General features: G+C 40.1%; 1 protein-coding gene across 8 annotated transcripts in view; it reads right to left on the bottom strand.

Moving 5' to 3' along the window:
- ppp1r12a (protein phosphatase 1, regulatory subunit 12A) overlaps positions 1-20,627 on the bottom strand; it is a 145,948-nt gene that overhangs the window by 62,435 nt on the left and 62,886 nt on the right. For all 8 annotated transcript variants that reach the window (XM_067999268.1, XM_067999274.1, XM_067999266.1 and 5 more), the window contains exons 3-9: positions 19,067-19,185; positions 9,119-9,278; positions 7,954-8,098; positions 4,953-5,027; positions 1,783-1,871; positions 1,453-1,598; positions 564-688 (exon numbers count right to left, since the gene is read on the bottom strand). In XM_067999268.1, the coding sequence (XP_067855369.1) occupies positions 564-688; positions 1,453-1,598; positions 1,783-1,871; positions 4,953-5,027; positions 7,954-8,098; positions 9,119-9,278; positions 19,067-19,185 (859 nt within the window). The remainder of the gene's footprint in view (positions 1-563; positions 689-1,452; positions 1,599-1,782; positions 1,872-4,952; positions 5,028-7,953; positions 8,099-9,118; positions 9,279-19,066; positions 19,186-20,627) is intronic.

Genomic DNA, 20,627 nt, shown 5'->3' with positions numbered 1-20,627 from the left:
ATATATTATCCTTATTGCACCTACTCACTCCAAAGAACTGATGGACTATTCCAGGACACTGGTGAAGTCAAGTCTTAAAAGGGACAGTGTCTCTGATTTCCACTTGGATATTAATCTATTCATTTCACATGCTCATTGCTGGTATTTGTAGTTATATGTACCAACTGCAATAAATAGATGTTCAGATCCTTTTAGGTTCCCTGTGTTTAATCTTTACTTTCCTTATTCAATGCTGTACCTTTTTTTTTAAGCCAGGAAGGTAGGTTGAATAGACCAAACAGTTTAAATATCAAAATGACTATATAATTCAACAGCAGCAGATATGTTGTGCACTGGGCTATTTAGGAGAGGACTTGGGACAGAATTTGTCCTTTCCCTCAGAAATAAGGTGTCATATGCTGTATTTTGCAGTAACCCAGCTAATAATTAAGTAAACGTGCCCAATGAGAATTTTTGAATTCAGATAAGAGAGATTCAAACATGTTACCCTCTGGCTGAGTGTCCGAACCTCTCCTACTAGATCTACTGCTGATTATTTAAAGTATGAATTGGTTATCCCATACCTTTTTCACTGGTGATGTTGGTGTAACTTGATTTGTGGGTACAGTTGATGGAGCCACTGCTGCAGACTGTATACCACTATTGATACGGTTTACAATATTCACAGTTGCTGTAGGTTTGCTTTTTTCTGGAAGGAAAGTAAACTAATTAATGGAGAAATGACTAAACAAACCCATAGGAGTAATCTATAAACTACCCAAGATAGTCATATTCCATTTATAGCAACTTTGTGGCTTTGATGGTTTTGCATCCTATTCTTTAAAAGAAAACTTTTGACAGAAAGAACCCTAAAATCACTGCTTGTTTAATTTACCAAATGCAAAACATGCCAACTGAAATAACATTTTAAAAATGAAAGAGTAGGGGAAAAAATGAAACAGTAGGCGACTTAATGGTGCAGTGGGTCAGACAATGAATGGCCTCTCACTTCTAGGACTTGCACTCAAATGCAGCCCAGGCTGATAGAATTAAAATTCTATCTGCTGGCTGCAAGGGTCCTACAGAAAATAATTTTGGCAGTCTCAATCCAGTTTCTAGTGGGCACAGATTCATTGCACAAAACTGCTCAATAGCATTAATTGGCAATTAATAAGGTTGACATTGCAGTATATTGTAGGGATAGATGTAGAGAGAACTTGACTCTGCATCTAACCATGCTGTTGGAAGTGATTGATGCTGATGTGCGGTGCCTGAAACTGAAAATGTTCCAGTCTTCAGCATTAACATCCCTCACTTCAACGAGCACAAACTTTGCAAGTTTTAAAGAATCCAATAATCTTCAGAAAAGGGTAATCTTCTACTGGACATTACTGGAGGTTTTAAGATAATCCAATTATTCTATCCATGGCTGAATTTATGGACAAAAGGATCTAAAAATTACTTGGCGGTTACCTGACTCTGCTTCTGACTCTGAGTCCTCCTCCTCTTCCTCTTCACTGGAACAACTGGAGTCATCTTTCTTACCCTCCTCCTCTTCGTCTGCTTTCTCTTGTTCCAGAGACTCTGGAATCTTCTGTTCGTTCAGCAGGGTTTCTTTACTGTTAGAAGAATTTCAGTAAGGTTTAAAAGAAGACATCAAGATCTTCACATATACCATTTACTGGTTTGTAGACTATGAATAATTGTATTCACAAGCAGGAACAGGCAGAAAAGTTTTATTTCCCAAATAATGCAGCTTATCAATCGTTGCTAACTTGTATTGTGAATCTCACTTCCACTTACGTTTTGATCGGTTTTAATTGTTGGTTGTTCTCCATTGTTGCAGTTGACTCGATTAATGGGGATTTATTTGCTTGCTTCTCACTAAAAAGCTTTGGGGGAAAATAAAAAGTGTTAGATTACCAAACTATAACTTTGAATAATTGCATTCCCATTCAGTACGATAAGGTATCACATTGTAGACTCATAACTAAGGTCAGAACATGTGGAGTCAGGGGACTAGTAGCAGACAGGATAGTGAGCTGGCTACAAAACAGAAGAGAGAGTAGGGGTCAAAAGTAGTTACTCAGACTGGCAAATGGTGGGAAGTGATGTTACACAAGGATCGGTGCTGGGACCACTGTTGTTCACCATTTACATGAACAATTTGGACTCAGGAATTGGAAGTACAATTTCAAAATTTGCAGACGACACCAAATTGGGGGGTATACTTAATACTGAGGAGGACTGCAACAAAATACAGGAAAACATTAATAAACTTGCAGAGCGAGCGTATAATTGGCAAATGAATTTCAATATAGATAATTGTGAGGTATTACATTTTGGTAGGAAGAATAAGGAGGTCACATAGTGTTTGGATAATAAGAGTCTAAATGGGTAGAGGAAGAGAGGGATCTGGGAGTACAGATACATAAATCACTAAAAGTAGCGACGCAGGTTAAAAAGGCCATTAAAAAAAAGCAAACCAAGCACTGGGGTTCATTTCTAGAGGCAAAGAATTGAAAAGCAGAGAAGTTATGTTAAACTTGTATAGAACCCTGGTTAGACCACACTTGCCGTACTGAGAACAGCTGTGGTCTCCATATTATAAAAGTGATACAGGCACTGGAGAAGGTGCAAAAAAGATTTATTAGGATGATACCAGAACTGAGAGGTTACGCCTATCAGGATAGATTGAGCAGGCTGGGGCTCTTTTTTCTAGAAAAAAAGACTGAGGGGTGACCTGACAGAGGTCTTTAAAATTATGAATGGGTTTGATAGGGTAGATGTAGAGAAAATGTTTCCACTTGTGGGGGAGAACAGAACCATAAATAAGATGTTCACTATTTACATAAACGAGTGACTAATAGGGAATTCAAGAGAAATTTCTTTACCCAGGGACTGATTAGAATGTGGAACTCACTATCAAAAGGAGTAGTTGAGGCAATTAGCATAGATGCATTTAAGGGGAAGCTAGATAAACATGAGGGAGAAAGGAACAGAAGGATATGCTGATAGGGTCAGATGAAATAGGGAGGTGGCTTGTGTGGAGCATAAATGGGTACGGTAGCATTACGGTTATGTTGCTGGACTAATCCAGAGGTCTAGACTAATAATCCGGAGACACGAGTTCAAATCCTACCACGGCAGCTGGGAAATTTAAATTCAGTTAATTAAATAAAAAAATCTGAAATAAAAAGCTAGCATCAGTAATGGTGGCCATGAAACTACTGGACTGTCGTAAAAATCCTGGTTCACTAATGTCCATTAGGGAAGGAAACCCACCGTCCTTACCCGGTCTGGCCGATATCTGACTCCAGACCCACAGCCATGTGGTTGATTCTTAACTGCCCTAACAAGCCACTCAGTTCAAGAAGGTGGCTCACCACCACCTTCTCAAGGGCAATTAGGGATGGGCAATAAATGCTGGCCTTGCCAGCGACGCCCACATCCCACGAATGAATAAAACAAAAACACCAGCATGGACGTGCTTGGGCCGAATGGCCTGTTTCTGTGCTGTACATTCTATGTATGAGTAAACTAGATAAGTTAAGGGCAAATTTAGGAAAGACACCAGAAGTGTTCTTGATCAGCAGGAACAGGTGGGTGGGAAGGGTGGTTTGAGACCCAACAGTGGACTAATTTAATAGCAATATTAATAGAACAGCTAAATGCTGTAACAGGAAGATAATAAAGTTAGCATTCTCGAAATAGGAAATAAAATAGGCTGAAGGGCTTTTGTTACCCGAACCCATCTTGAGATGAGCTTGTAATCTAATTTGGAGCTTATTAAAATGTCAAACACAGTTATACAAATTCAGACGGTTGTAAGTTTACAGATATGAGGTTGAATTGGATAGCTTGAGCCAGACAAGTCCTGTAAAGCATTTGTTTGTGCAAATGAAAACTCTGGAGAAATCACATACCATACACGCAAAACAAAAAATATTTTACATGCTGTCCTCAAAGGGCTGTTTCCTACTATGGTAAACTTCATTATTTTATGATTTCAGAATAAGCAATAACTGAAATTGAGAAAAGCAATCTGTCCTCCTGTCTCTTGGAACCGACCACTTTATGATAAAGAATCTTCAAAAGATTTTTCACTTTGAATGTCTGAACTACATTCTGGAGATTAAAAGTTAGTTGCTTCTAATAGCACAACAAAGTAAAAAAGACCAGGTCTCCATGGTACTTGCAAACATCGCTGAGAGAATTCATTTACTCCTCAAGGAACAGCACATGGCGTTTTGAACAAAAACAACTGCCGAAGGCATGGACTGAGCCAGGACCCAGAATTCAGTTTTTCCTGACATCACATGGCAGTGAACTTCTCCTAAAATAAAGATCTCAATGGTTCCGTCATTAAAGATGTAATGAATATATGTCTGAAGCTCACAGAAATTGGTACATGCCAGCGAATGTCTGATGGACAGTTGTTAGGACTTGACAGATTAAGCACCAATTGTTCTTTAAAGAAGTGGAGCAGTAAGGGGGAAGCTTCTGCATCCCGACTAACGGATTCCACTCGCACAGATTTTAAAAACTGCAATATTTAGTTGTACACAATGACGGTAGTCAAAAAAACTATTTTAAAAAAAAAGTTTGCAGTGGCCACTACCTCATATACTGGAAAGATAACAAAAGACTTAAAGGAGCAACCAATGGGTCCTCCAGGGCTGCGAGAGGCCCAGTTTCCTCAAGGATGCCAGTTCTGGTCTCAATGATGAATACTTGGACGTTCTATTAGTGTGAAGAGCCTGGATATGGCAAGCCAGTTTTAATGTTAAGACCAGAGGGTTTCTTTTTGTCCCTGTTGTTTAGCTAGCAGAAAGCTTTACATATTAGCATGGATGGTCCAATCATAATAAAACATTACTCAAGTTATATTGCAGAATTTCACCTCTCTTTCCCTCTGCCAAGAGACAGTCAACGAAACAGTGATGGATCTGTAATAACTTCCAGAAACTCACCATATTCTGCTTCTTTTGCAGCTCTTCTAAGTACCCAAGAATATCTTCATCTGCTACATCAAAAGCTGTCTGCCTCTGTGGACAAAATTCATGTGTTTCAGAAGAGGACTATGGGAAAAAAACTTCCCATCAACTAATGTGCCAAATAGAAAATAAGAGTTATTGTTAGGAAGACACAAACTGGACCAGACAGACAAGTTTCAGAAGCCATTGCAACATATCACACATCTTTCACAAAACCACATTCTTGGCAACCAAGGGCCCAATTGTGAGGCACTACTATCTTACTGGTACAGGTGATAAACAAAACATTTATTCCCAAATAAATGTTTTAAACCTAAATTTGGTTTTCATGAATAAAAACACAAAGCCAACCCTTGGAAATCTGTAGCTGACCTCTGGCCTCACCCAAGGATCTCTGACCGGGTGACTCGAGTTTTGCCTAATTTATTACCATAAGCTGCAGTTGAAATCACTTTGTCATCATCAGTTCAAAAGTACATCAAGCATGCATTTACACTCCACACTGCAAACAAAGGAAATTGCTCTCGACTTTGCTACAGGTGAAGGGAACCTCTTCACCCTTGTACTTTCCAAACTCTTTCTCACACCCTCATTGTGAAGCAGGTTTCCATCCCCAGATATGTTCAGTCATTGTGCCATTGCAATACTCTTGTGCAAAAAGAAATATTGAACCCCAACTGTTCAATCCCAATGTCTACACTATAGGAAGCCGATCCAACTTTGTTTACACTCCAACTTTAACATCCCATCGATTGCTTCAGTGCAACGCTAACGTCAGATGCAATTGCCAAGGCTGTGATTGGGTGAAATGAAATGTTATTCTTGCTTTCAATCTTTTGTGTTCCAGGATTTATAAACGTGCGTCAAGGAAATGGAACCGGAGGATCACAACCAACGAAATGGGGTCTAGTGGGGCTCAGCAGCCTGCAAAAATATTAAATAATGATAAATGAGAACATTATCAACAGAATGAGTGAATGTGTATTTACTGGTGTTGACATACTGTAAGCTCGTGTGTGCGGTTACAAGGTTTCCTTATGGACTGCCCCAACCTATACAAGAACAGGTTTAGTTTGCCATCAAGATAATGTTGACACTCTTCTGATTGGATAAACTTGGTGATCAGTGAGCAGCTAAGCCATACACATCAGGAATGTCCCTGGTATCTGCTATAAGAACATAAGAAACAGGAGCAGGAGTAGGCCATACGGTCCCTCGAGCCTGCTCTGCCATTCAATCAGATCATGGCTGATCTTCAACTTCAACTCCACTTTCCTGCCCGATCCCCATATCCCTTGATTCCCCTAGAGTCCAAAAATCTATCGATCTCAGTCTTGAGTATATTCAATGACTCAGCATCCACAGCCCTCTGGGGTAGAGAATTCCAAAGATTCACAACCCTCTGAGTGAAGAAATTCCTCCTCATCTCAGTCATGTTTGGCCAATCCCATATCCTGCGACTGTGCCCCCTAGTTCTAGACTCTCTAGCCAGGGGAAACAATCTCTCAGCATCTACCCGGTCAAGCCCCCTCAATCTTATATGTTTCAATGAGATCACCTCTCATTCTTCTAAACTCGAGAGTATAGGCCCATTCTACTCAACCTCTCTTCATAGGACACCCGTCTCATCCCAGGAATCAATCCAGTGAACCTTCGTTGCACCGCCTCCAAGGCAAGTATATCCTTCCTTAGATAAGGAGACCAAAACTGTAAGCAGTACTGCAGGTGAGGTCTCACTAAAGCCCTGTACAACTGTAGTAAGACTTCCTGACTTTTGTACTCCAAACCCCTTGCAATGAAGACCACATGCCATTTGCTTTCCTAATTGCCTGCTGTACCTGCATATTAACGTTTTGTGCTTCTTGTACAAAGACACCCAAGTCTCTCTGAACACCAACATTTACTAGTTTCTCACCATTTAAACAATATTCTGTTTTTCTATTCTTCCTATCTGCTGGATTAACACTCTTAGCCAGGGCTGCTGTAGGTGCACTAAAATTGGCTTCAGTGCCCCTGAGCAACAGAAGGTAACAAAGTCCAAGGACTTCAAGTCCCAACTACTATGCAACAAGCCCTGCTGGAAATATCCACATCTGGCTGTCCAGTGAGGACCTGATCAGGTCTACCTCTGATCACTATTGTTCTCCCTTCCCTGCACCCCGCCACCCCACCCCACCCCCCCCCCCCCAATATCTTCCCACCATTCACTGCCAAGGCTCACAATTGACTAACGGCCACTTGAGTGTGTTACCAGAGACTGACTAGCACCTGTGGATCCTCACTCTCGCAAGGAGTCAACATCTTCTGGAAAAGGGGGAAAATATTGGAAATTTTTTTAAAACTCCATCTTACTTAAATAATCATCTTATAAACACACTTTATACCTGAAATGGACTCAATATGCATTAATCACAGTGCCTTACGATAGTCCTTTTCAAAGCTGTGTTTGTTAATCACAAGACTTACTGTAACACAATCTAATAAAGGAAATGATTAAATATTCACAAAGTCACAAAAGCTCAAGCTAGTCCAATATTCAATTGATAGCCCTCACTGCTATTTAAATGCAGAATTTAAATGCTCGGAAGCCAATTTATCTTGTACTTAGATTCTGGACAGACTGGCGTAATAGTTGGCAAGGTCGCATTTTTTAAACCTATCCTCTGAGGTGGCAATGATGGGCTGACTTCTTGTAGCAATAGTTGGTGGCTTACTTTACCAATTCAGGGGGTATTTAAGAGTCCACCACGTATTGTGGGACTGGAATCGTGTCCCCGCCAGACTGGGTAAGGGGTGGCAGGTTCCCTTCCCTGGCAACTTGTGTACCGTTGTGACTTCAAGCAAATTATTCTAACCTTAAAATTGTGTTCGCAAAACTTGTGTGATTTAACCATCTGCTTCTCTTTCTACTTGTGACTGAAAACAAAACACAAAAAAAAGTGTGTTGCCGCTATCAAAAAAGTAACTGGTAACAAACCACTTTGTTGATCATCTCCATATCACAGAAGCTTTCCACCAGGATTCGGCAGGTTTCCTCTTTACCCCAGTGTGCTGCAGCGTGAAGTGGGGTCCAGCCATCATAATCTTTGATATTTACATCATAACCTGCCTGGAGTAAAAGCCTGTGGATAACAAAACAAGTAAAATTTTGAAAAAACATCTGGACTAAAAAAGGAACATCCCCTCTAAATGTCATCTCAGTAACTTACAGTAGTTTTTTGGAACTTAAAAAAAAAACTATTTTCAACTGAGCCAGGTGTCTACTAACCCAGGCAAACAAATTTGTCTCAAATGTACTATTTTAATAGCTCCTCTGTTGTTTTTATGACATGCACTAGTGTTGTGCGTACAAGCTATAAACAAGCAGGCTAACAGGGTGCACCCCAGTGACCAGGCTGACTTCCGTCAACTAACCCCTTTAATAGAAGTGTTTAAAATCATGAAGGGTTTTGATAAGAGTAGAAAGGGGGAAACTCTTTCCAGTGGCAGGAGGGTCAGTAACCAGAGGACACAGATTTAAGGTAATTGGCAAAAGAACCAGAGAGGAGGAGGTGAGAATTCTTTTTACAGAGTTGTGATCTGGAATGCACTGCCTGAAAGGGCGGTGAAAGCAGATTCAATAGTAACTTTCAAAAGGGAATTGAATACTTGAAGGGCAAAAATTTGCAGGGATATGGGGAAAGGGCATGAGAATGGGACTAATTGGATAGCTCTTTCAACGATGGGTCGAATGGCCTCCTTCTGTGCTATATCATTCTATGATTCCAACGAGTGCGTTTTACAACTGTCTTCAGTTTACAGATTTCAGCTCAGCATTTGAGTTCAGTGTACTTTAATTTCTCAACAGCTTAATTGTCCTGAGCCAACGAGACTTCCCAAAGCAGTCAAATGCATAACTAAACTGTGTGCTGGACAAAATTTTGTGAAGCATCAAGAAAAGTCCCACCTCCATCAAATATCTATGGGGGTGAAATGAATAAAACCATAACCATCAGCAGGTGGAAAAGTCATTTAACTATTTAAAATTTTGATACTTAAGTTACCCCTAATACATCCTGCAACAGATAAAGGAAACAACTTGCTCATTTCACTCCATTATTTAGTTTTAAATAAAAAGTAATGGAGTAGTTTTACGTACGTACTTTAAAACCTCTGAGTAGCCTTTAGCTGCAGCTACATGGAGAGCTGTTCCCCCAGATTTTGGATGTCTATTGTCACTTATTTGCCCACTGTTTAACCACTGCCTGGCATCACGGAGCATTATTCGTTCTTCCTCTTTCCGAGCTGCCTCTATATCCACTCCTAAATAAACAAAACCGGTTCAAAATGCAAGTTAGCAAAAGCTGATTATTTTCCACACTCCTGCTAACCAACGTCAAGCAAACATTTTCAAAACTTAGCATATTTAGAGTCACAGATATGTAAAAGTCTTAGCGTAGCAAACAAATCGCAATGCGGCATACTGAAAAAGATATGATGTGGAGGTGCCGGTGATGGACTGGGGTTGACAAATGTAAGGAATCTTACAACACCAGGTTATAGTCCAACTGTTTTATTTGAAAATCACAAGCTTTCGGAGGCTTTCTCCTTCGTCAGGTGAGCGAGGACTGACGAAGGAGAAAGCCTCCGAAAGCTTGTGATTTTAAGTCATAAATTCTGTATACAAAAGGTATTCATCATGTGTCCAGTAACCACATCTCAACAATAAAATTTACATCCATGTCACAGAGGTGACCTGATGGAGGTCTTTAAAATTATGAAGGGGTTTGACAGGATAGACGTAGGGAAGGTTTTTCCACTTGTGGCGAGTCCAAAACTAGCGGCCATAAATATAAGAAAGTCACTAATAAACCCCAATAATGAATTCAGGAGAAACTTCTTTACCCAAAAAGTGGTGAGAATGTGAATGGCATTGATGCATATAAGGAGAAGCTGGATATCTACATGAGGGAGAAAGGAATAGGATATGTCGATAGGATGAGATGAAGTAAATGGAGTGGGAGGAGGCTCAAGTGAAGCATAAACACGGAGATCGGTTGGGCTGAATGGCTGGTTTCTGTGCTGCATGTAATTCGATGTAAAAAAAATTCCCATCACCACTGTAGAATCACAGAAAATTTAGGACACAGGAGGCCATTCAGCTCAGCATGTCTGCACCAGCCGAAAATGAGCAACCCAGCCTAATCCCACTTTCCAGCACTTGGTCCGTAGCCCTGTAGGTCACGGCACTTCAGGTGCACATCCTCACTTTTTAAATGAATTGAAGGTTTCTGCCTCGACCACCCTTTCAGGCAGTGAGTTCCAGACCCCCACCACCTTTGGTGAAAAATTTTATCCTCAACTCCCCTCTAATCCTTCCACCAATCACCTTAAATCTATGCCCCCTGGTTATTGACTTCTCCGCAAAGGGAAATAGGTCCTTCCTATCCACTATCGAGGCCCCTCATAATTTTGTTCACCTCAACTAAATCACCCCTCAGTCTCCTCTGTTCCAAAGAAAACAACCCCAGCCTATCCAATCTTTCCTTATAGCTAAAATTCTCCAGTCCTGGCAACATCCTTATACCCTCTGTACCCTCTCTAGTGCAATCACATCTTTCCTGTAATGTGGTGACCAGAATCGTACACAGTACTCAAGCTGTGGCCTAACCAGTGTTTTATTCAGTTCCAGCATAACCTCCCTGCTCTTATATTCTACGCCCTGTCTAATAAAGGAAAGTATTCCATTTGCCTTCTTAACCACCTATCCTGCTACATTAAGGGATCTGTGGACATGCACTCCAAGGTCCCTCACTTCCTCTACACTTTTCAGTATCCTCCCAATTATTGTCTACTCCCTTGCCGTGTTTGCCTTCCCCAAATGCATTACCTCACACTTTTCTGGATCAAGTTCCATTTGCCACTTTTCTGCCCACCTGACCAGTTCATTGATACCTTCCTGCAGTCTACAGCTTTCCTCCTCACTATCAACCACACAGCCAATTTCTGTATAATCTGCAAACTTTTAATCATGCCCTCTACATTTAAGTCCAAATTATTAATATATATCACCAAAAGCAAGGGACCTAATACTAAGCCCTGCAGAACCCCACTGGAAACAGCCTTCCAGTCACAATAACTCCCATCGACCATTATCCTTTGCTTCCTGCCACTGAGCCAATTTTGGATCCAACTTGCCATTCTCCCTTGGGCTTGTACTTTTTTGACTAGTCTGCCATGTGGGACCTTGTCAAAAGCCTTGCTAAAATTGAGGTGGAACACATCAAATGCACTACCCTTATCGACCGTCCTTGCTCCCGCTTCAAAAAATTCAATCAAGTTAGTCATACATGACCTTCCCTTAACAAATCCATGTTGACCGTCCTTGATTACTCCGTGCCTTTCTAACTGACAGTTTCTCCTGTCCCTCAGAATTGATTCCAATAATTTGTCCACCGAGGTTAGACTGACTGGCCTGTAATTACTCTGTCTATCCCTCACTTCCTTTTTAAACAATGGTACAATGTTAGCAGTTCTCCAATCCTCTGGCACCAGTGAGGATTGGAAAATGATGGTCAGAGCCTCCGCTATTTCCTCCTTTGCTTCTTTTAACAGCCTGGGATACATTTCATCTGGCCCTGGTGATTTATCTACTTTCAAAGATGCTAAACCTCCTAATACTTCCTCTCTCACTAAGTTTATCCCAACCAATATTTCACACACCTCAACTGCAATGTTTGCATCGTCCCTCTCTTTTGTGAGACAGATGCAAAGTATTCATTAAGAACCATACCAACATCTTTCGCCTCCACACACAGGTTATCTTTTTGGTCTCTAATAGGCCCTATTCTTTCTTTAATTATCCTCTTGCTCTTAATGTATTTATAAAATGTGAGTACTACTATCACAACGACTGCAGCAGTTCAAGGCGGCAGCCCACCTCCATCATTTCTAGGTGTGTAAAGATAAGCAACCTCACCTCCTCCCCAGGAATGACCAAAACTCTGCACAGGCATTTTATGCATAGTTAACATATTTAAACACTGTGGGTAGTTTTTTTTTTGAAGTGCATAATACATAATTTCATCACACAAATACCCTTCACAGAATGAAATCTTCTGACTGGAGAATGCAAAACCTACAGCAACTTGCAGAAGAGTGTAAGGAGTCAAGGGCTCAAGCCTGGTTTGAAAATCTGGGTGTTTGCTCTTCTCATCTACAGAAGACACAGATAACACTCACCTCATTAACAAAGCAATTTAATTAAAAGTTAGGTAAATCCTTTTAAGAATCTCATGATAAAGAAATGGAAGCCGAGGCAATAGAATAATAAATACAATCTCATTTAAGGGGTGGGGGACATCCCAGTTTGAAGTTTTATGTAAACTTAAAGTTTCCCTTTAAATTTGAGGGTGAACAATTGTGCACTACTGTAATCTTCCCAAACCAGGTACTAGAGGTAGACATTTACAGCCTTGCAGCCAAAACTGGATCAACTCAGCTGCTAGATGAGGTGCAACAAATGTCAACAAACCAACCATTCAAATCAATACAGTCCAAAACCTATATCAAAACAATATGAGGCTACAACTAATGTTGAGTTCTTACCATTTATTCTTGCTCCATGTTTAAGGTGGTCAACCTTAGTTCAGTGGTAGCACTCGCTTCTGAGTCAGAAGGTTGTAAATTCATGCCCCACTCCAGAGGCTTGAGCACAAAATCTAGGCTGACACTACAGTGCAGCACTGATGGAAAGCTGCACTGTCAGAGGCACCATCTTTCGGATGAGATGTTATGCCAATACTCCATCTGCCCTCTCAGGTGGATGTAAAAGCTCCCATGGCACTATTCCAAGAACAGGGAAATTCTCCTAGTGTGCTAGCAAACTATCTGTCAATCAGCATCACTGAAAAAAAAGTATTTGGTCATTTATCTCACTGCTGTTTGTGGTATCCCGCTGCATGCAAATAGACTGTCATGCTTCCTACATTGCAACAGTGACTACACTGTAAAGCTAAAGTGCTTTGGGATATTTTGAAGTTTGAAAAACACTATATAGCATTTCTTTATTATGACACTTTTTGTAAGGAAGAGGACCTATCTGACTAGCACTGACTGCAGAAATTACATGGCCCTCAACAAAAAGGCTGCAGCTTTGTATGCACATACAGAAACATATATCGAGTGTCCCTACCACGGTCATAGCTCGGATCAGTGATCTTAAAACAAATCAGGGAGTGATCTTGGGTCTTTTCAGGTGTCTCTACCACACAATGCATTTATCCATTGAGCTAAAAGATTGATAGATTTTAACTTCAAGAAGAAAAAGCCTAAGTTGCAGGAGCTAGGTCTCACTTCAAACATCAAAATATAATTTATTTGACAAATATGAGAACTTTTAAAATCATACATTTTCATCAAAGTGTACAATAGAGGTGGCGGCCATTCGGCCCACTGTATCTGTGCCAATGATGCAACTGTCTCGGCTTCGATTACTCCCTGTGCCAAAGCATTCCATGCTCCAATAACTCTCCATGTAAGGAAATTTCTCCTAACCTCTCCTAACAATTTTAAATTTATGACCCCCTCATCAATGAGGGGAAAGTCTCTCTCCATTCACCATCAAAACACTTCACAATTTTACAAACTTCTATTAAATCTCCACTTAGCCAGTCTCTGTTCATACTATAGTTTCCCATCCATGCAGTCATGCTGGTGAAGCTATGCTGTACACCTTCTATAACTTTAATGTCCTTTCTATAACAAAGTGCCCAAAACTGCACAGTGTACTCAAACAGTAGTCAAAATATTGTCTTGTACAAACAATTAACTTCATGCCCCCATTTCTAAAACTTAAAATGCTATTAGCTTTTCATGGCATTATCTGCTTGCACTTACACATTCAAGGAATTATGTAATTGACCCCCAAGACTTGCTGTTCATCCACACCTTTCAACTTCTTTCCACTCCCATTTCTTCTCCTGCACCTCCCCAAAAATACATTACCAGTTATGCTGATATTAAATCATAAACTGTGGACAGTAGCATCCATAAAATTCCCTGAAGTGAAAAATGTGTTTTGAATATTACTGTAGTCAAAAAGCTTTGGAAAAAAGATCCTGTGAAAGACAAATGCTCAATATAAAATATCTTTTCCCTCTAAGGAATCATTTTCCATTAATACCCGAACAGTTCACATGGCATAACATTTGTTGTTCAGAATTCAGTGAAACTATAGAGCATTACTAAGAATTATGCTGTATTACATGATTATTTTAGTTTACAAGCTTGGAATAACAAAAGGCTTTTCAGAGAGCAGAAAGAATTGCCTGCAGAGGGCGATGTTGTATACTGCTGGTCTCTTACAAGCATTGCTTTTACAATTCCACTACTGTAGGTGCAAGTTACTGACACAAACACCCACTGTAACTGGTCTAAGACAATATGTTAAACAAAACCCATGTTAGTTCAGCACTGGTGAACAAAAGAAAAGCATGTTTTCCTTAGTGGAATTTTTTAATAGCAAAAAAAGTAAAATAAGGTTGAAGAGTAATAAAAAGGAATTTCTTAACATCAACCTGTGACAAATTTAAATTCAAACCCAATGAAAAATGAGGTTCGTCTGTCACAGGCTAACTTCTGTTGGAAATGTCTTAAAGATGGAACTTGCAACCTAACACAGTCAAAAATGTTCTAAAGCACTTAAAATACAAAGAATTTCTTTGTCTCATGATTGCACTCCAATCATTTTGCACATAGCAACTTCCCACAAACAGCAATGAGATGAATGACCCACTAATTTATTTGTTGGTGTTTATTCGGCAGAGAATACTGATCCAGATTCAAGAACTCCCTGCTATCGGCGAAAAGTGCTTTGAAAGTCCAACTGAACAATGAGAACAGGCAGATGGGGGCCCTGGTTTAACATTTCATCCGAAAGACAAAGCAGCATTGCTTCAGTGCTGAACTGAAGGGTTTGGCAAGATTACGGGCTCAAGTGCTGGAGTCAGGCTTGAACCCATGACATCCTGACTCAGGCGATAGTGCTGCCAGATGAGTCAAATTAATACTCATCTGTCTTGTCTGAAAAGCTGAAGGTGTTATAGGTGAAATCATAGCAGCATCAATATATACTATGACGACCAAAGATATTCCTCCTACATCATCTTGATTATCCAAAGAATGTTCAATACACGTCACATGACAAGAGCAGCAAAATTTTATCTGTGCAGTACTATGCACATCTGGAAACCACACTTCTCTCAGAGGACTGACAACATTCCTACAGGTTCTGCTCCCAGCAAAGCTCTGAAAAGTATCCCTGTAATGAGTTCAAATTTCTGACTATCTCGAAATATGAATCAAAAGATAGTTGAGATTAAAAGAAAGCCGAAGACCAGTGGAAATCAGAAATAAATAGGACTAGAATATTCTGTGAATACCCAATCTGTTGGATATAACCCTTTATAACAGTTTGTATACTCTTATTTATTAGTGCAATGATCAAAACCAGAGTTCTGATGAGGGCGACACCCAAAATGATAAACTCTCCCTTTGGATTTTCTCATATTAAAACACATCATTTTGTTTTACATTCTTACCTCATTAACACATCGATCAAACCCAAGTCAGTGATGGAGGTCTTGAGATTAGTTTAGCAGTATTAAATGGCCAATTTAGGCATTGTGTGCCAGCAAAGAATGATTAACTGCAGATGATGCCACCGAGGAAGCATGAACCACAAACAGAATGGGTACAGTAGCCTAGCAGTTAACTAGCAACTAGGAGGTCACGAGTTCAAATCCCACCACAGCAAGTTGTGAAACTGAATTCAATAAATCTGGACATGCATGTGGGCTGGCACCAGGAAAGGACTAAGAAAGCTGCTGAATTTTCCTAAAATACCAACTGACTTGCTAATATCCTTAAGGGAAGGCAATTTGTCTGGCCGACATGTGACTCCAGTTGACTCAATGCTCTCAGGCCAACTGGGGATAGACAACACAAGTGTTTTGACAAAAGTGTTAAACAAAAATGAGTGGGTGTCATTTTTGATCATTCATTCTGGTCAAGGTGAAATCAATCAAATACTAGGACTCACAGCCAGGACCCCAACTAAGTCCCAAGAAAGTATTTGGAATACTATACAATTTTGGACATCCTACTCTCAAGAGGATTGTGGGGCTTGAGAAGAATGAAATGGGTGAATCCAACACTGGAGGCTCTAGGCTATAAGTGACTTCCAGAGCTGAAGTGGTTTTCATTGCAGGGGGCAAAAAAAAGGAATCATAATGCGAATCTTTCAAAATGCTAAGATAAATAGATTACATGGATTTGGACTTTCTGCACAGAACTAAAGGACATGGGTATAAAGTGAACACAACAAGAAACTTCTCCTCCTCCTCTCACCCCCACCAAGGACTATGGAAAGAAAAGTCTGAAGATGGGCTGAAGTCCTATGTTTTTCCAAATCAAACCAAATAATATTCGCCCTTAGCAGCACTTGAAACTCCAATCACCTGGGATTTTTTGTTGACATGTCTGTTTTGTTTCAATTGGTGAATGACTGAGTAACGTTGCTTTAAAGACTACCTACCAATTTTCATTTAATAGGATTATAAACCCTTTGAATGAAATACAGTATAGTCCTACTCAATTGAATTCAACTGTACATCATGGGATGCAATTCTTCATTAATTACACAGGCACAATGAGCCGAATAGCCTCCTTCTGTGCTGTACCATACTATGGTTACACTCCACGTTGCATGGGGTGAGGTATCAAACAGGAAAAATCACAGCGCTATCTGTCCCTCTGAAAGAAGCCTGACATTTTATCCACAAAATAAATAGCCTCTGATCATAAAAGAGCCTATCCACTGCTAATTGGGAACTAGTAACTTGGTAATCTGAGCCCAGCTTGGTTAGCTGATGTCACCCTAATGTCCAAATCAGGTGAGGGTTTAAACTTCATTCCAAGACTCCACCATATAATGTAAAAACTACAATTCAGCACAGTACTCAAGGAGTGTGGCCCTTTAGATCAAATGTTAAGCTGAGGCCCTGCCTGCCTGTTACAGGTGGATGATAAAGATCTCATTCACCACTCAAAGGTAAGCAATGAAATGAATGATCGGTTGCTCTGTTATTTTGTGGTCAGACCACCAGGAAAATCTTCTGGTGCCCCAACCATGAAAAAGATTAAACTGGTCTTTCATCACACTGTTTGTGCACTCTTACTATACCCAAAATGACTGCTGTGCTGTCCTGCATAACAGTCACTGCGCTTCAAACCAGTTTACTACGAGAAGCACTTTGAGCCTTTTCTAAGTGACATGAGGAGATACCATATAAATGCATTCTTTTTTCAACCATCCCCATTGAAATCGTAGGAGGCATCGTAGCATAGAAGGTAACAGAGGCAGACTGGAATATGGCCAACTGCATCTGCATTCAGAACATAGTGAGAGGATAGCTTCGGAGTAGCCCACACCATTTGCAAAAAGACATGCTTCAGTGCTGGTTAGTGGCAGTCTTGCCCAATATTAGTACATGTAAGGTGGTATACCTCATTTAAAAAAAGATGAAAGTAATAATTATACTCAATGGGGGAAAGCTGGGTGATGTGGAAGAGCAGAGGGATTTGGGGTTCAGGTTCACAAGATCTTAAAAGTATCACTTCAAGTGAATAAAGTGCAAGAAAGTTACAGGAATACTGGGTTTTATGGCAAGAGGTATAGAATATGAAAGTCCAGATGTAATAGTGAATCTATATTGAACTTCAGTAACCCCATATTTGGAGTACTGTGTGCAGTTTTGGACTGCACACTATTGGAAAGATGTTGAGGTGATAGAGGTGCAGGGGAGATTCACTATATTACTGCCTGGTGTGAGGAAATACAAATATGAAGGAAGACTTTAAAAAACTGGTGCTGCTTTCATTAGAACACACAAGATTAAGGAGGGATTTGATAGAGATGTTTCAAACTTATGAACAAGTAGATAGAAACACAGTTTCCAGTAATTGAGGGAACTCGAATGAAAGGTCGTAGACACCAGATTAAATGCACAGAATGCAGGAGAAACTTTTCTTCCCCCCCACCCCACACAGAGTTGTGAGGCTGTAGAATGCAGTGCCAGAATTAGTGTCTGAAGCAGGGACCATATCAACATTTAAGAATAGGTTTCATAAGTGGTTGAAGGAGAAGAGAATAAAGGGATGTGGTATCAGGGCAGGCACATTGGATTATGGCTACTGTTCATGTGGCGGATAAATACCAATGCAGACTGGTTGGGCGAAATGGCCTGTTTCATGTTGTGATTTCTATGCCAGTTAGAGCATGCACCTAAATGGACAAACCTAATGCAGAGCCCTCCTGATGCTCCTTTTGCTTGTCTGAGGAAGCTAAAACTTGATGTGATGGAGTGAAATTCCCCCCTCAACAACTGGCACCAAAAAAAAAACAACTGGCACCTGATCTCCCACTATCAGGTTGATCCCTATGCCCAGATTGTGTGCATCATCTAAGCCTGAAGGATTGTCTTGAGGCATGACACTCATAACTACATGAATTTAATCCCAAGTAGGAAGGTTTAATTTAACCTCCTAGTTTCATCATACTGGAGACTGAATTGGAAATACTGACAGAATTTATATTGTCCCTAACAGCAGATCAAAGATGCTATGCACTGCAATTACCGCTACTGAAGTGCTTCCTGAGCTTAATGCAAAGTTCAAAACCTGGTACAAATCAACATTCACAAGTACTACAGATTTCAGGCTTACAATGTTGAATAAAGCAGAGCTCAGTGTGACTGCTGCAGACAGCAAGAGAAAAAGGAACTGAAGACAGACCAGTGGATGTACTCTTAAAAGGCACGGGAAAGCAAGGTAATTTGGGTTTTACGTCAAAAAAACCTCAAAGGGAAAGGTTTTACTATGATTTTTACAGCAAGAATGGCCACTTATAGTTTGCAGGATAAAAGAATTCCAATTTTCATTTATATCTGAACCATCCTAAATTTTGAAAGTTACCCAATGATTGCATTGTACAGTTAGCAGCAGCAACATAACAATGTTGAGGTGCTTTCCACCGGGGCCCATTTTCTTACCTTGCCTACTAATTTCTTCCTGCAAGAGCTCTTCCATGGCCTCCTCTTCTGCTATATCTAATGGAGTTTCTCCTTCACTGTTGACAGCAGCTACATTTGCTCCACGACTAATTAAATACCTGCAAAATTATGTTTAAAAGAAACAGTCTTTATTGGATTTCACTCATTTCCATTAAAAACAAACGGTGTGTTTATAATGCCAGTTATGGTTTTAACTTAATTCCAATTTTATCTTTAAAAATGATAAATTTACTAGAGAAAAATTATCCCCATCAATTCAAGGATAAGCACAAACTACAGTTTAAACAGATCCAACATCTTCATAACTACATGAATTTAATCCCAAGTAGAAAGGTTTAATTTAACCTCCTAGTTTCATCATAATGGAGACTGAATTTGAATTAATTTATATAATTCTTGTATTTTTATTGAAATGTAGGCAAGCTTTATCAGTATAAAACCATCTGAATACATTCATTAATCACTTCCAAAACTCTAGCCATTCCATACTTATTATGATTCAACCACACACCTTCCCAAATTTCTAATCCTTTGGGACCTTGCTTAATCAACAGTATTTAGGTCCTACTCTAGGTGCTTACTCCCCATTGATGCACCCAACTCCCACGTGTTTTATAGTTGGTATCCCATCACCACTCTTTCCCTTGAAGCTGCATCCAATACAGTATTTGTCCACGCTTTACCTATCAAAGGGGGGGTGGGGCAGAATTAAAGAGAGAAACGAGAGAAGGAGAATGTACTGCAGAGGGAATTCCCCAGGAACAGATGATCAACAAAAAAAAAAATTTGCCCTCTCATTCTTGCCAAAAACCCAAGACAGTCCAGTCGTTGAATTTGGTGCCACCAGTACTAATTTATCCACTATTCTGTTTCATGATTGAACACCGCAAACATGTATGAATATTGGCAGCTTCTAAGGTGGCTCTTCTCCAAATCCCCCTCTATTATCCCCACACAACAACAGACTTGGCATCTCATACACTCCAATAATTATTTTTACATTATAGTCTCTGTGTACATTCATACACATATTCCAGGCCATATATGTTGGCATCACCAACTCATTGGCCCAAACCCCCACAAGCTCTTAGCAATCCAAAAGATGAAGCTAGTTCCCAGGACTATTTTTTCCCCACCACTCATGTTTCTCTCAAATTCTGTCCCTCTGGATAGTAACCAATTTCACACCTACCAACTGCCTTGAACATAAAAGAATAATCACGCAGCAGGTTACAATGAAATCCAAGTTAAGCAAAGGTTGCACAAGAAAAAAATCTTCACTGTTTGGAACCTGGCTATGCTGCTACACATCCAGGTTTAATTTGAGGCCGAGCTACCTGAAGTGGAAAGCTAATGCGTTGACTATCCGTCCTGCACTCTGCCCAACAGGTTGCTTGCACCAAGTTATCAAGATAGTCGTACTCATCATAAGATACCACAATTCAAACTTGTTAAATAGGCCTTTCAGTTTTATATTTTTTTTTAAAAAGTCTAATATTGAGTGGTTATTAAAAAATCTCAGGGCACAATATTATTTGCG

This window comes from Heptranchias perlo, chromosome 18 (genome assembly GCF_035084215.1).
Source record: "Heptranchias perlo isolate sHepPer1 chromosome 18, sHepPer1.hap1, whole genome shotgun sequence".
NCBI classification, from domain to species: Eukaryota; Metazoa; Chordata; class Chondrichthyes; order Hexanchiformes; family Hexanchidae; genus Heptranchias; species Heptranchias perlo.
This window is presented reverse-complemented; position numbering and strand designations above follow the sequence as displayed.